Here is a 17,162-nt window from a genome sequence, read left to right as displayed (position 1 = left end):
CGCACATTTATTTTCATTGACTTTAATTTCAGTTATCTAAAACATATTCTAAATATGAAATGGAGCCATACAACATTTGCTAAATGACAGATTAAACGCATTTAAAAGGAGGAATGAAATTGTATAAGGTTTATGTGACTGAGTTACAGACATAAACAGTCTGTTCACTGTAAATCTTGATGTGAGTGCATAAAACGGAACCAAGTTGCAAGGTTGGTCAAACAGAAAACCTTGTGTGCTGCACATAACATACTCTGCTAGCTGTGACTTAAAAATCCATTTAATTTAATTCGGTTTAAGCTTACAATGCACCGCTCACCAAAAAATTGCTGCAATCATTTACCATGTATCGTTGCCATTGCAAAGAAGTGTGACTGTGACCGTTGTAGCGGACCAACTCATTCTATTTCTAGGGTCAATGCACAGTGCTGCGTGCCATTTTTTTTTTTTTCCTTTTTGAGCTTGTGAAATGACCACAGCAAAACAGTCAATATCCATTCTAATCTCATTCTATTTCTATGAGTTTAGGTGTGCCTTTGCAGCGAGTGACAATGTTAAAGCCATATATCATCTGTATATACATATTTTGCATAGAACATGAAAGCTCTGGGTGTCTGCCTTCACACTATACAGAACAGTTGAGAAGAAAAAAACATCCAAATGCAATGCCACATGACTTAAATGAGAATTAGTCAGATGCACCTAATTTCATGTGGTACATCCTAAAAAGACTATGTAGCAGAAGTAGTGTCAGACCTCTGCTTTCTGTCAACATGCAGAGAGGACAGATAAGCTTGCGTTTACTCTCAGGTACCGAAATCGGGCACCGTTTGATTTTACGTGAACCAATACTCAGTAGTATCGACGTGATTCGATCGGTACCAGTAAAAGTACCGGGTTCGTTACCCAACCCTAGGCTCCATTACCTTGTATCTCACGTTATGGCTCCGTAGCAGACGTTTTTATAAAAATAGGCTAACGATTGTGTCATAACCACGCGACTTTCTGTCGCATAGTAGAGGAATTACCGTATAATACAGGAGAAGCTCACAGGCAGTTTGGACTTACATTAGCTGTTTAAGTTTAATTAATGTTAACTAGCATTTTAGTTAGCAATAATTAGCCTGTGTCTATGTTATCTCCTTACATATACCTACGCTCTCCGTCTCTGTAAGATTGGGAATGATTGAGATTTCTCTTGGCACAGCTACCAGAACACACTTTCAGACAGGTTGCTCACGTCACATCTACGTCTTCAAGCTCAGTTGGAGGCTGAAAAGTGCTTCTAATATCCTGCACTGGTCTCCGTCCAGAGACACGGGGTCTGGTGGTCCATTTCTTTAACGGTCTATGGTAACGACACACTGACTGCCAAAGTTTAACTTTTTCTCTTGTTCCCCTGCTGGGGATCAGCCTGCCAGCTGCTGTCAATCAAACGCAACACATGGAGACAGAAAAATTCCTTCTTTTTTTTTTCTTCCTTTTTTAAAAACTAGAAAAAAAAAGAAGAAAAAAAACATTATGCTAAAAAACATTAATAAATGTGATCAGTGGAATTTAAAACCACAAATGTCAGCCTCTTGGTGGTGCTGGAGGTAAAAAGTCGGTATCACTAAAGTCATTAGGATTCATCTTGTGGGGACCATGGATATCTGCACAAAATTCCATGTCAATCCTTACAAAAGTTGAGATGTATCAGTTTTGAAAATCTTTTTACATTTAAAGCCGTACAGCACTTTCTTTTGTAAGATTCTTTTTTGGGGCTTTTCCGCCTTTAATTTTTGACAGGACAGCTAGGTGGGAAAGGGAGAGGGGGAAGACCTGCTGGAAATTGTCACAGGTCGGATTCAAACCCTGGACCTTTGCGTCGAGGCATAAACCTCTATCGCCTGCTCTAACACTGATCCAACCCGGCCAGGCAGTATACCACATTTGTGTTTTTATGTGCATTTCATATCAGTATGGCAGCAGAGGGGCATTAATGAGATGAGAAATACCTCGCCATAAAGGGCTGCAGGTAGATGCACTGACAGCCAATTATTTTAAAATATTTCATTTCATTAAAGCGAACCATTTATCTAATCTGAGGGAAAAATTCAGAGCCCAGGGAGTACACAGAGACAATTTGAAAGAGTCACATAATTTCCTTTTCCATTGCTTTTGAAAATGTGACTCATCCTTCCATTCGTCACAGTGTTTCAGGGTTTAAAATGACTACAGAGAGTGCTTTACCAAACCCAGCACTCCCCTTAGAAACATAATAACAAACCCTTAAAGGAACACGCCGACTTATTGGGAATTTAGCTTATTCACCGTAACCCCCAGAGTAAGACAAGTCCATACATACCCTTCTCATCTCCGTGCGTGCTGTAACGCTGTCTGACGGCTCCAGCATTAGCTTAGCCCAGCACAGATCCTGCAGGTAACTGGTTCCAACTAGCCTACTGCTCCGAATTGTGACAAAAGTGACAAAATAAGATGGCTCCCGCAAGTAAACATGAACACGCGACTGTCTGTATAATCTATCTTTTTAATAAACTATCTGTACACTTACAATGTTGTCAATGCTTCGGTTCACGTTTAGGGACCCTAATTATGCTAACGTTATGGTGTGGTGATATTTTGAGCCTTTTTAATGGTATTAAATAACGATTTAATTTGAGTGTACCCATGCCCCAAATACTAGCATTGTAAGCTAACCAGCGGTCCGCGGTAGCCTCGTCAAAGCTCCAAACTCATTTGATTAGCATGAAAACATGTCCCAGAGAGCGACAGAGTAGGTACACATCAGTTAATAAACCCTAGGTTTGTTTCGTGCCGGAATTGTCCTTTTAAGCAATATGCAGTAAAAGGAAGAGCAACTTGAAGTTAAGAAAGAGGAGAAAGAAGAGGAGCAGTAGGAGTAGTAGTGTGTGAACACTCCCAATTCGGAATAAAGGGAGATTTTCCTTTTTCTTATTCTGCCAGCATTGCATGAATGCAGCATCAGTACAGCCTCACAGAGCTGCAAACATCGCTGTAGTTTGAGTTTGATTAAAATGTGTTCCGTACAGATGTGAAGCCACCCTCGATGGCATTTGAAACTGGTGACAAACTGTTGACAACAGCTTTGACCCTTTTCTGAGATGTGTGTTTTTGTTTGGCTTCTAACAGTGAGACTACTCTAATCCTTAATCCAGCTAATTGCATTATCGAACGCACGTCATACATTGACAGTAATGTAATATAACAATTCTTCGTTTTATGAAGAAACAATATGAAGAATATAAATACGTTATTTTTATAGAATAACATAAGGCTGGGCAATATGGAGAAAATTATCAGTATCAATTATACAATATTTTTGACCAAATACATCAATGTCGATATTGCGGCCATATTGTAGGGTTGACTATTGGTGCTTTCACAAAATATTAACACAATGACAGTTTTGATAAATAATCACCAATAATGTGGATACAAGGACTAAGTCTGGTAAGTTCAGAAAATTACATCACTTTACTGAAATGCAGCCTTTAAAACCAGGAAAAGACACCTATCACAATATTACGACATCCAAACAATATATAAAACGATATCTAGCCTCATATGTTGATGTCGATGTAATATCGATATATTGTCCAGCCCTAGAATAATTTTTCCGTGGCTGCTTGTCTGTGAAGTTATCAGCGGTGAATCATTGAAGCCACAAAGTTGGCTGCGGCACTGCCTTAGATTACTTACAGAAGTGAATACATCTGCGGTTTTCATGTCACCTGAATGAATTATCAGATGTTCCCAGTGGCGCACTACTTTGTTAACCTTTACGCCTGCTTATTCAGCTCTCCTCTGCTCCTTGCCAGCAAGGAGGAAACGCACTCCAGGTGTTATAAATTAGATGATGTGTATATGCCGGTGTGTCTAACTGATGGAGGAGGAAAGAAGGTAGATGGGGCCAAGCTGAGTGTTTTAATCACCCCATTCGCCTTCCCTTTTCTTCCCTCTGGCCCTCCACTCATCTCATTACAGGCAGGAGAGGGTGAGAAGTGAGGCCTGCGTGGACCTCGGCATTAATTATTGAACCCCATCTTTTTTTTACTCCAGCTCCTCCACAGTCTCTGTTAACCCCCAGCTAGATATAGCGCAGACATCTAGAGAGACTCAGTTTGGGGATTTAACCATTCAGAGTCTGTGCTACTTAATAGCCTGCATGTGACATGTTTGCCTACACAAGCAGTATATAGTTCTCCTTTTTAATTGCATTTTAATTGTGCCTCGTTGCTCCAGTTGAGCTTCGGTGCTAATTAATTCCACTCTGTTTTTAAATCGGCGCTCTTGTGGCGAAGTAAAGCAAATAATTATCAAAGCTGACAGTCGACTCCATGCATTGTGTTTGTCATGTTGGCTGGGTTATGCTCCGCTCATTTCTAGGGCTCTACCCAAAACCTTTTGGGGTTTTTTTGGCTTCGGTGGCAGCGGCAGCAGCAGAGGGAAACCAACATTTCCGACCCCACCTGAAGGCAGCTTTATTTCACGGGAAAAAGAGGGAAAGAAAAGAGCTGAAGCGACTGCTTTGTTGTTGCAGGAAACCTGTTGTCACACAAACTCCTGGGCAGCTCAGCCAGCCAGCCAGTGCCTCGCTGTATTGGCATTATCCATGGCTGTAACGTTACTATCTTTACCTTTTATCAAATCACCGGACAACAACACCAAGCTGCTACAGTATAACCATACAGACCTCTACAAACATCAGACTGCTTGCTTGTAGCAGACCTTTACTTAGCAGCTTAATCCCTACAAAACACCACCGTGAATTTCAGCCTGCATGCACGTTTAAAAATAAAAAACACAATATTCGAATCCCAAAATTGAAAATCGAATACCTACCCATTGAATGAATATTTAAATATTTGAATATTCGGATCCGGGCCTTCTCATTACCTCCTGCCGTGCCCGGTCAATTTCAATGGCTCAGTTGGAGGCCAGCTAATGGAGGTTGTTGAGGCCAGTGTGGCCAAAGGCATTCAGACAACTTGAAGGCAACCTGACTGTGATGCTGTCAATCTCACTGTTATCTCCTTCTGTCCCCTGTCCCTGTCTTTTTCTTTTTGCTTTGTATGTATGTGCGTGTGCCTCTGTGTGTGTGTGTGCGTGTGTGTGTGCGTGCATGCGTGCTTCCTGCAGGTTTGAAAAGTCAACATCAAACCTCGACCTCCCAAAGCCTCTGAGCACGAGGAAGAAGACGCTGCCAAGATGTTCAGCACCAAAAGGTCAGCACAGTGTCACTTTTGATCTATTCTTATCCACTCAAAATAAAAGCCCAGCAAATCTCTGAGCGTTTTAACACGGCTTCTGCTCATAATAGCTGACATTTTATGGTCAGCTGTGTTCCACGGATGACTTTGTGTTTAAAAAGACACTGATGTGCAGAAAGGTGATGGTTGATTTCAGGTCAAAACACTAAAAAACATTCCCCTTAATTGTTTTTTTTCTATAAAGTCTGTGAATTATATAATTTGATACACAATATCTTTACCCATATACACTTTTTCAGCTATCTGATTTCTAAATGGGAAGGCCCCAGAGAACCCTTTTTAAACTGAAGTGTAAATACTCTCACACAGCCTTCGCAGGAAGATTGGGATACCCAGTTCACAGTCCTGCTTGGTTGTGTGTACATTCTGTATTTGTCATGTGACTCGTGGTAGCGCACAGTCTGCATAAATCATTTATCACTTTGGTGCTTCTCGTTGTTGACTGCAAGGTAGAAGTGGTCCCATTGCTTAGCCAGTATGTGTGAGGTGGATCAAAAGCTAATGCTTTGGGTTGCTTCTTCTTCAATGTTGTTTTAATCCTAGCTGAAAGAGTTCAGTTTGGGGTTGGTTTCTATTTAAGTGTCTTTAGTACTGGATACATTACTGAGAACAGTTTATTTTCCCCATTGAAAACACAAATAAAATTTCTCTTGAATAACTAACCCCATGAATTCTAATACAACCGCTTATTCTGTTCTCACAGCCTTTAGTTTTCTAACCTAGGGAGGTCCTGTGCAGAAATTGCAGCCTGCTTCCCTGTAGTTTTTCAACAGGAAATTTTAAATCACTTTGTTAAATTCATGTGTGGACGACCCATACTAGGAAGAAAAAAATCATGTCAAAAAAATCAATACAATTTATTTAGATATCTTTTGAAAATGTGCACACACTTTTCATAAAAAAATGTAAATGACATTTCAAATATAGTCTTTTTTTACTACAACCTGGTGAGAAAGTACAGTATCTGTAAGTGCAGCATATACAAGATCCACGTTCATCATACAGGATCTATTAAGAATTGACCACAAGTTGCTCCCCGGATGCTGTATGTATCCACTGCTCCTAATACTTAGGATGGGTTAAATGCAGTAATAGAATTTCACTACATTGTACTGTGTGTATATGACGATTAAGAATAAAGTTTGATCCTTTTTTTGATTTCATTACTTATCATACAAGGACTAACTAGCTCTGCACTGCAATACAATAACAACTGTTTCATTATTTCCATGTGCAACCATCAAGTGCATATTTCAAATCTTTATACAGGGTTCCCATTTTAAAACAAGTCAGCCGGAAACATTAAAACGTCATCCGAAGACGGTGTTTTCAACCAGCTCATGGAGCTGACGTTAGCTTAATTAGCTAGCAAGCGACCGCTGATAAAATCTGCCATGACAGTTGTCATTTCAGTTTGCAAGGCTGCAGACCCGATAAGAAGGAGAAACACCGCTACTTTTAAACATTATCAAAGACTTGGATATCAACAGGTTTTTGGATATGCGCACACGTCGCTACACCGACCTTTTCAAGAAGCTGGTTGAAGGAATGAAAGAGAGACGCTGTGTTCGCACGATCCAACAAGTCCTCCACCACTGGTATACTTTGAAAAATCGTATTTTGCAAACGGGAATATTAGAGGAATATTCACTTTCATTAGCCATGTAAACAGCTTAGTCGGAATATTGTCTTTTTCGGAATAAGGGCAAAAAACGGAATATGTAAACGTAATCACTGATGCGAAAACATTTCAAGTGTCAATAATCTGCCCCTGGTAGCATTTTAAACCGCGTATGTGCAGTACAAGAACCGGAAGCATGCCGGGCGTAGCAACAGTAGCTAATGGGGAAGGAACTTTGTTCTCTGATATGTTAATGTAATATTCTGTTCATATTGAAATCTGTCACTAAACCTACTTTAATCTAGTAAGGACTTAAAAGTTGATGAGTTGATAAAAGCCCAACGCATGCAGTCCCCAGCCATAACTGAAGAGAGAAATTCAAACTGAGGCTTGTCTTCTGAAATGAATTGACAAAGAGGACTTGCCACTGCATTGGTAATATGTTGATTGCAACTTTTCCTACACTTTGATAGTCATAGCTTCACATATAAGCCAAAATAAGGTTTGTTTAAGGTGTCTGTTGCCTGTCAGGACAAGATGTCCAAAAAAGGAATACAGGAATGTGTTTACAATAGGAAGTTTCTGTTGTGGTTATGGGAGGATTATAAGGTATCATAATGTGATGGGGACTGAGTATTGTCACAATGCCGCATCCGTGTGTGTGTGTGTGTGTGTGTGTGTGTGTGTGTGTGTGTGTGTGTGTGTGTTGTGGGTGAGAAGATGATTAAACCAAGCCAGCCCTCCATATATAGGGAGCTGTGTCAGCACAGTCGGTGACACGGATACGCTTAAAATGACTGTAATAGGCTTCCATCTTAAAATTCAAAGACTCCAAAAGCTCATTCACATTTTTGCTGAATAGGAAACAAAGCATTTTTCTCTCCCTAAACTGCTGAACCAAACATAAAGTGGGTGAGGAAATCTGTGTATCTGTCAGAGATTGCCATGTGCCATTGTGGCTTTATCTGTGGGTTTTTAATATTGGCTTTTCTCTAGGGTTCCCTCGAGTCATCGCAAACAACACTTGCGTACGTTGCAATAGCCAAATTAAAAGTCTTTCATTTAAAAATGTATTCAAACGTCTTAACATAGCAGTTTAGCTTTGATTTAAATGGAATGAAGTGTGGCACAGAGGCACGGATAATAAATCCAAAGCATTCTATGTTTAGTACTCTCTCCTCTTATTATGGATAAACTGGGAGTGTACAAATCCACAGCTTGATTGTTTGTGTCTACATGTGCTCATTAAAATGTAACTGGAGCGCTGTTAATCCCGGTCTTTCATTCTGGATGAGAACATTATGAAGCGATGCACCATAGCTTTGATTTGGGTTACACATTTAAGCTCTTACTTGCTACAGCTTCTGCCTGCTAGCATATATCAGCTCCATGAAGAGGAGAGTTAGGATTGTCCCTGAGTTTTGATGACATTTGTAATGTTGTGATTGCTTAAGGCCTAGTTGACAATCAAACTAGTTCACCATTCCGTTTCACTTTAAATGTTAGTGGATTTCCTTGTATTTCCTTTCCTTGCATGGTATTTCTTTTGTTGTGCCTTGTCAGTAGCAAATAACAAGCTACAGAGTTTTTCACCACAATCAAAAAAAATAAAGAAATTTATTCGTGTAAGCCGATTTGCAGCAACCTGTACAGCTGTCTCTCATTCACGCTTTTTTCCGTCACCATTTTCCCCCAATTTACTTTTGCTCTTTTTCATGGATGTAGCTACTGTACTATTTCTATTTTTTCTATTTCTTATAATACGTTCTGTATATTTTTTCTCCTATGTCTTATTTAATGTGTATTTGTTATTCTGATGTGTGTACATTTTTTTTTCTTTTCACAACACAGCATCTATTTCAACAAATCAGAGATATGTATCGTATTTATCATTATTTCTAAAGCCCATCCCTTCCTACCACAACTAACACTCACTGAATTGCTTTGTTTAGTTGGGTCAGAAGGGAAGGTACTACAAGTGGTAATGTAGGTTGTAAACAAACTGCCAGTTAAACCATGTAATCGGAACCTCTTGTTTAATTAAACAGGGGTGTGATTATTCCGGATAAATCCGGAAATCCGGCTTTTCCGACCTGAAAATGAGACTCTCGTAAATCTCTTTCAAGTACATGTACTTGAAAGAGTCCGGCAGTCGTGGCAGACGAAGGTCCAGTTGGGAGTTTGGATGGAGAGTCCACTGAAGTCCACTGTGGTCAGAAGGGAGAATCCTCGCTAGATCACTAGCTAGTTTGCGGTAACAGTTAGTCGGGCGGTTGACAGCTAACGTTAGCCAGCTGAAGCTAACAGTAGATCGACGGTGAGTAACGTAGCTACGCTACACAGGCTGGCAGCAGCACAGAGTCCAGATTTGATAAGTCACAGCAGGAGATATAAATGTTTTGAGAATGACCAACACCTAATCTAAAACTTAGGGTACTTAATTTACTAGAAAACACAACAAAATATCAATTTCGCGGATTGTGAAGCGGCGATATTCACGTCAGCGTCCACACGTTCCAACATAAATTTTTTTTAAGTGGTAAATAGCTACATGTTTCGGAGTATCCTCAAGGTATATGGACTTTTAACCTTTGTGTTGTCCTCGGGTCAAATTTGACCCTTTTGAAAAAGTCTTTTTATATAAAAAATGTTTCAACCAAATTGCAGAAAGTTATCATGGATGCATGGATATGTTTTATGGGTTCCATACAACGTTATATGCAGGTAAAATTAATGGTAACTTGCATTGAATTTTGGTTTGTTATATTCAATTTTATAGCATTTGAAAAAAAAAAAATGAAATGGTTTTAAAACAGTATCCTGACTAAACTTTAACATACACCAGTCTGTGATCCACTCAACATCCTCTGATCTTAACTGTTAGTCAAAATAATTAATAATTTCTCCTTTTTTACCTAAAAAAAAATAGGTATAATGTCATAAATTCGGTTTATTGACCATGAATAAAGAAAGCTTTTAAAGCTTTTTTGACAAAAACCTTTAAAAAAAAAATTATTTGTTTGCAAAAAGCGACAAACGGGCCAGAAAAAAACGCTAAAAAAAGTGAATTTTCAATTTTGACCCGGAAGGACAAGGCAATACAACACAAGGGTTAAACGTGACAATGAGTAAGACAAATAGTTAAAAAAAAAAAAACTACAGTAAAACGTGATCATGTGAAATTGTATATAATACCTTGGCCACAATTTCTGTAGCTTCCTTTTCAACTAAAACAGTTAATTTTATTATGTGGTGCTAATGACATTTTTCCTCAGGTATTTGGAGAAACCAACAAAAATCTGTATATTCTCAAATAGTATGGTCTTAGCCACTATTAGTTGTTTGATGATGACCTGGCCAAAGTAGTAAAGTTTAGTTTTCACAATGATTCATTGTAGGATTATGATATTGCAATATGTAAATCCACATTGACTCTTAATTTAACATATGGTTGGAAGAAGTAAAAATTGATCCAAAACGTTTTTAAAAATTATGACTTTTATTATTGTGTAATGTCAGAAGGACTTTAACTGTTTTGCCAGTCAAATTAACTTTAATGAGTGCATATTGAAATATTACACGGTTGGCAAAAAATGCATCAGATTGATGCTTTACTATATGGATTATTTAAAATTTTCTTCCGGGGGAGCATGCCCCCGGACCCCCTCAGAGGGGTAATATCCTTCTCACCTTTTTCACCCCTGACCCATTTTCATGCCTGAACAGTACTATAATTACACATCTCATAAAGAACACATGCAGATTCATTCAGTAAGCCTTCTAAAAGACCACACTGTGAAATGAAAACATCTCAAAGATAGCCATCCTAAAAGGATAGGTTGGGGGGGGGGGGTGCTGTCGCCGCATTATGGGTGCGCCATCGCCGCATCATGGGTGCGCTGTATATTTTCTGCTTTTTTGTCCTATGCCAATCACACCTATGATTTAAAATATAAGTGAATGCACCTCAGTTGTCTGTTACAATCTTCTATTGCATTGTGAAATTGCCTGCGCACCATTTCATCTTAAACCAAACCGAGTTCTACGACAGACAGATTGTGTAGTAATAATAATATTTGCCTTCATTTTCACTTCCAGAAAGGTAAAACTGTGGGTTGTTTACAACCGGTGGAAAAGCCAAAGCTACAAAAACTTGACACATTATTATTCACCCGTTATTCCCTTGATACTTCTGACTCCAGGCATTTTTGTAGAAACCTTTTCACAGGTGTTTTTAAGGTTTGCTCAATGTCTATTTTTGTCATCTCTCCCAGCAAAATGGCTCCTGGCTCCTTTTGTTGTGGACCAGTGTGGGTGGACCTTGATTCAGTTCAGGACCTAGAGGAATCTCGTTACCATGTTGTCAGCTATTTGAACTCTGATTTTTTTATTCCAACCTTAGTTCTCCTTGTAACTATTCTAATCTACACTCCATCTGAGTAGTTCTGTTTTGTAGTTCATTTTGGTGACAGTACTTGTTCAGTTCATACCTGAAATGGTGCGGACGTCGTGTAACTCCAGCTCGAATACACAGCACAGCCTCAGTTTGACCCCCGAGTTTCCACTCCCCACTAAGCAGCATTATCTTCCCAGTGGAGGGGTTTGCTTGAATGACTGTCACAAAGAGTAATTTGATTTCCATCTTCGGGTCGTCAGCCATGTAGGGTCATCAATTCAAAGTAGTTCCTCCCAGCTGTTTTTGGAAACAATCGGGACAGGGAACCAAAATAACTGTCATGCCGACAGCAGCTCAGACAGAGATCATGGAGATGACGGCGTGCAGGTGTCACAACTGGACCAGTAATTGTCTTCAGTTGGGAGCTGTAATGAAATTACCTCAATATGAGTCGGACTCATTAGTGGCAAAATGGCACATTTTAATCTGACGGAGATGATGTTTAATGTAGTTGACTGGGATGCGTGCTAAGTGTACATTGTGGGATGCCCCATTATAGTGATACATTGTGGAAAGGTGCCTTCCTGTGGTGGCTGGCAGCCTCACTGGATGACTCATAGCAAACAATTCAAACAATAAAGAAAGTTAACACCTTTTTATCTGTCAGGCCATGCACACTCTGTCTATGACGTGTGCAGTATGTCCTTGGCATACTCTTGTACCGTGATGACATAGCGTGCATGTACCTGCCCCTCTGCCCTCATCTATACAGCGATCAATATGTCACATATTCATCATGGTAGTTAGTAGGAGTGGGAAACAAAATCGATTCACGTATGTATCATTATTTGCTTTTTGCAACGATTTTTAAAATTGATTATTTTCCCTAGAATGGATATTTTTAATTCATTTATTTTTGCCAATGATTCACCTAAATAGGTTCTGTTTATATGGTACCGCCGACGGAGCCTACATCATATACGTTTCCAGAAAAACAGGCCGAAAGCAGAAAATGCAGAAAATCCATGTTCTGTACTTCTGTACAAGTGAAATATAATAATAATAATAATAATAATAATAATAATAATAATAATAATAATAATAATGTGATGCGCATTTTATTTAGAAATTAGTTTTTAGAAATGTCTCATGATATATTGTCTCTAGAAGTGTATTCAACTTTTGTTTTTGTTAAAGAATGAAAAGAAAATCACAATACTCAATACTATCATATTGCAATACTTCTAGAATCGCAATATGAATCGGCACCCATGTATTGTGAAAGAATCTAATCGGGACAAAAAGCATATCATCCCAGCCCTTTTTATCTGTCAGGCCACACACACTCTGTCCATGACGTGTGCAGTATGTCCTTGGCATACTCTTGTACCGTGATGACATAGCGTGCGTGTACCTGCCCCTCTGCCCTCATCTATACAGCGATCAATATGTCACATATTCATCATGGAAGTTAGGCTTCTAATGGCACGTTAGTAATTATAGTCTTAACGAACTATCAGATCCTGCACCCCCACACGCACACACTTAACCTGACCTTCCTAGGGAGTAATTGGATATGTGACTATCTGTAGCTCTGTGGTCTCATTTATAAAACTGTGTGGCGATTTTGCGTCAGAAGTGGCGTACGGACGAAACATAGGATGTGAGAACGCACAGAAATATTTGGATTTATAAAACCATGCGCACGAAAGTCCTACCCCGGATTCCCTTTTTAAATACCCATATCCATACCGACCTCATGCGCACAGAGGAAAACAAAGCAAAGGAGTTTCACTCAATGCGAAGTTGTAGTTCTTGTTAGAGCGGTGGAAAAGAGGGGAATATGTTTGGAGGGCACAGTGTGGGCATTACTAATGCCAAAAAAGCTGTAGAGTGACAACATGTTGCAGACGCAGTTAATGCAATAGTACTGCAGTTGATGCAAAAAACCGCCTAGCGCTACTCCGAGAAAGCATTTATGCCACGGGCCGCCGGAGCTGACCGCCCTTTAAGTGGGACAGGTGTCGGCATGACACCGGCACGGCGTGGGTTCTCCGAGTGCTCCTCTGTAACGCTGGGCCCAAAACGGCACCAAGATCCAACAGGACAGCTCCAGGAAGTCGGAACCGGCTCTGAAGCCACTCGTCCTCGTTTGCTAGCAAGTCTTCTTGCTGACGGTCTCCATTTGCCACATCTTCCAACAGTGCAAAGCCAGCCGTTGTGTGTCATTACGCATGGCATGCCTTTTTTATACCCATCAATTTGATTTTTATCTAAAAAGCTAAAGGTATCGGAATAAATGACAAATAGTTCTGCGCAAGGAGCATGTAATTAGTAAAACTTTCTATTGCCTCTTTCACAAAAGAGAAACATGCTTTAGACCTACTGTTGTGGAAGTTTCTTTTTTGCAGCAGGAGTGGATTTAGAAAGTTAGAGTGAAACAAATAAAGACCGTTGCGGACTAAACCAAGTTTGTTTTTTTGTATTTTATTATATATTTGCAAATATAGGAGTAACACAGTTTCACAAAAGGCACAGCAGCTCAGTGTGAAAAAGTCTCTTCAACGAGTCAACCGGAATACTGAGCTTAAATACATCTTCAGTGAAATAGTACACACACACTTGTCTAAGCATGACTCGTCATTTCTTACAATCAATCAAAACACCGTAGACCATCTAAAACACAGGAGACCTCTCGGAGCCATTTCGCCTCCTCCCCCCTGTACAACTTTCAACCCCCGTTTCATCTCAACTATCTGAGAAGTCTCAACTATCCAGGGAGAAATGAATGTACCGGGAGAGATAGTTTAGGGTGATCTTGTACCTTATCTGTTCAGCGTACACATTACATTCCCAGACTTTGTGGCTCCCACTTAGTTTAGTGAGAATCAGAATCAACTAATGTAGATAAACTCACTTTGAGAGAAACTACTAAACTAAATTAAACTAAAACAGAAATAAGACAAGAATATAAAGAATCATGCTTAAATGTAATTTTGCCATTACACTACAATAAAAACAAACATTTAAAACAAAAATAAAACTATCTGCAGCCATAAAAATAAACACTGTATAAAAAACTATGATACCGTATATGATGACCATATTAAAACGATGTGCTCCACCAGACGGAGGCATCGAAAACCGCATCACTGTATACATTTGTCCTGTTTATCGTATTATTCATGAGAATAAATTCCTTAACATGCCAATATAATTACGGAACATTAGTTTTTTTTTCCGCATATCTTCAGTATTATTTTGTCTGTTTTTCACCACAGATTTACCAAACCGGTGTTTGTGTAGGATATTAATTGTAAGAATGGCTTTGTGAATTCTTCATATCCTCAATGAGAGGCAATATTTTGATTCATTTTACACAATGGTCTCGGTTTCACATGTTTCATCCATCTGCCGTCTGTGTCGGGGTTTCTCATTTCACCCGGTTTCTGTGCGTACGCCTGGGTCAGAGTGTCCATGGAGGACCGCACATGTTCCCGTCAAATTAGCTTTTTATAAATCCCAATTCTTGCGTCGAGAGCGGCGTATGTCTTCTTTTGTCCGTACGCCACTTTTATAAATGAGGCCCCTGAGCTGTTGGTCGACCATCAAGGGGCCTTGCACTTGATTACTTATGTATGCAGAGGGAAGAAAATGGTGTCTGGGGAGTAGAGTGCATGCTGGGATGTGTTAACCCCCTGCAAAGGCCTGCTGATCTAATCATGATAAACAGGCTGCCATGCCGACGCCGCGCGCCGACTCTCCTTGGACCCACCTTGAAGGGTGTTGTAACAGTGTGGCTGTGACTCATTCAAAGATATTATCAGTCTTGCTCTTTGAGGACTTTGTAATGTAATATACATTAGGCTGGACAGTGCATGATTGATTTAGTTGAATGACAAGCAAATTTTTTAATTTAATAAGAGATGTTTCAATACCATTTTTTTCCTTTTCCAATACCGATTTGAAATCTGAAATAGCGTATCGGCCAGTACCGAGCCAATGCAAGTGCGTTAAAAAAAAAAAGACTGGCTCAGGTTTTGTGAATGCAGTACATACAGAGAATGAATGCTATATAACTTTCTTTTATTATCTAGTTTGGCAGTCAGTCATTGCAGAAATAACAAATACTTTAAAGTAGTTTATTTCAAGGCTTAATTATGTGGTATCAGATTGCTGCATAGACTCACCAATACCAACATTTAAGGCAACACTTTTATCAGTATCGTGACAACTCTTAAGCCACTTCTCTAATAGTTTCTGAAAGGCTGGCAGGTGTCCATTATAATGTTAACCATCTTTGTGGTTAGGGTTAGAACAAGGTACAGTACCTTGAACAAATGGCAGTAGCAACAATACTTTTACTTTGTGCAACAAAGAAATTCTAGTTTCATGCATCAGTCTTATTTTTGTAGTTTATACCATTATCTCTATCAGTATTAATAACTTTGTGCTCACCAAGGCAATGGACGAGATTTGGGAAGCTAAATAACGGGACGAGAACACGAGTGTTCAGATAGTACAAGTTGTTAACTCTAGGTTAGCCAAACCTTTTTTAAAGACTAAATGAAACTCTCCATTAAAAACATCCATTCCTGCTGTAACTTAGCACACAATGTTTTAAGATCATTATCCAATGCTTTGTCTGAAATCACCATCTGTTAACCATATATTGACCTGTATTTATTGTCCGCCCTTTTTAATGAATGTCAGAAATATGAGTGTGAAATGTATGCACTACATAGTGCCTTCAAAGATTTGGACAGTGGAAAAAAGTAGTGCCCTTTGCATGGACAGAACTCTGCTGTTAATCTCACAAGGAAATATGTCAGATGTGAAAATTACATTTGTGCGACAGTACGCCTGAAAGTGATGATGTAAATTGATTAAAGAGCAAGTTCTATTCTCTAGACTCCTGTTGTGTTTTGAGTAGCGATGCTGTATGAAGAAGAAATCCACTTGACACTATACTTGATCATAAAGGTTTTATTACATCAAGTTTCCAGCATCAACGACGGGTCCTGCAGAACCCGGAGAGACAAAGCCAATATGCACTCTGTCTTGCTGCAGCAAGAACATGGTTTATAAGGGGTACGTTTAGGTAACATGTTAGATAAAGTAAAGGTCTGAGTCCCTTTTGAGGTCAAAAAGTCATTAAACTTACATCACTAATACAGTGCTCATGATTTCTCAGCATATTTGAGCTTTATACAGATTTTAAACTTATAGGGCCAGATACCACACTCCCCATTTAGCTCAACAACAACAACAACAACAACAATCAAACAAGGAGAAGACAGACCTAGATCAGAATGCAACACATCTACAAGACATGTCTTTTGTGTAAGTCACAGTGAATCTTTCTTATGTGGAAGAACTTAGTAAGAACTCTTTCTGAATATTACCATCTTCATGAAGATGAGACCCAATCTGTGGGGCAAAGACATTATGAGAGATGTAGGAAATCATGCAGCAACAAGTCAATGGGGTGGACTCTGTTCACACTAAAAAGACAATCACAAATGACATCATAAGGGCAATGCAGGCCTTGGATGAGCTGTGTGCGCTGCTGGAGCCTTATTAGTGAGAAAAAGTGTGTGGTACAGTACAGTACTGCTGAGAACACACCCAGATTGGACGAGAGCAAGCCAGCAAGAACAATGTGGATCTAATCAGTCTCACGGCCAGAGATGTCCAAGTCAGTCTGTACCTCCGGTGCTCAGTTTAACAATGCAGACAGCAGCAGCATTTTGATCAGGCACACTTTAAGGCAGCTGGTCCTGGACATAGAAAGTGAGATCATCAATAATCGAGCCGGAGGACTGCTAACCTCTGCAGGGATATGATGAGG

The 17,162-nt window shown here is 39.5% G+C and overlaps 1 protein-coding gene across 1 annotated transcript in view; it reads left to right on the top strand.

Annotated features, from left to right (window-relative positions):
* oxr1a (oxidation resistance 1a) overlaps positions 1–17,162 on the top strand; it is a 274,368-nt gene that overhangs the window by 25,485 nt on the left and 231,721 nt on the right. Inside the window, exon 2 of the mRNA XM_039805880.1 lies at positions 5,164–5,249. Coding sequence (XP_039661814.1) covers positions 5,233–5,249 — 17 coding nt within the window. The 5' untranslated portion in view covers positions 5,164–5,232. The remainder of the gene's footprint in view (positions 1–5,163; positions 5,250–17,162) is intronic.

This window comes from Perca fluviatilis, chromosome 7, assembly GCF_010015445.1.
Source record: "Perca fluviatilis chromosome 7, GENO_Pfluv_1.0, whole genome shotgun sequence".
Lineage (NCBI taxonomy): Eukaryota > Metazoa > Chordata > Actinopteri > Perciformes > Percidae > Perca > Perca fluviatilis.
Note: the sequence above shows the minus strand (reverse complement) of the source record. Positions and strands in the feature narration are given on the sequence as shown.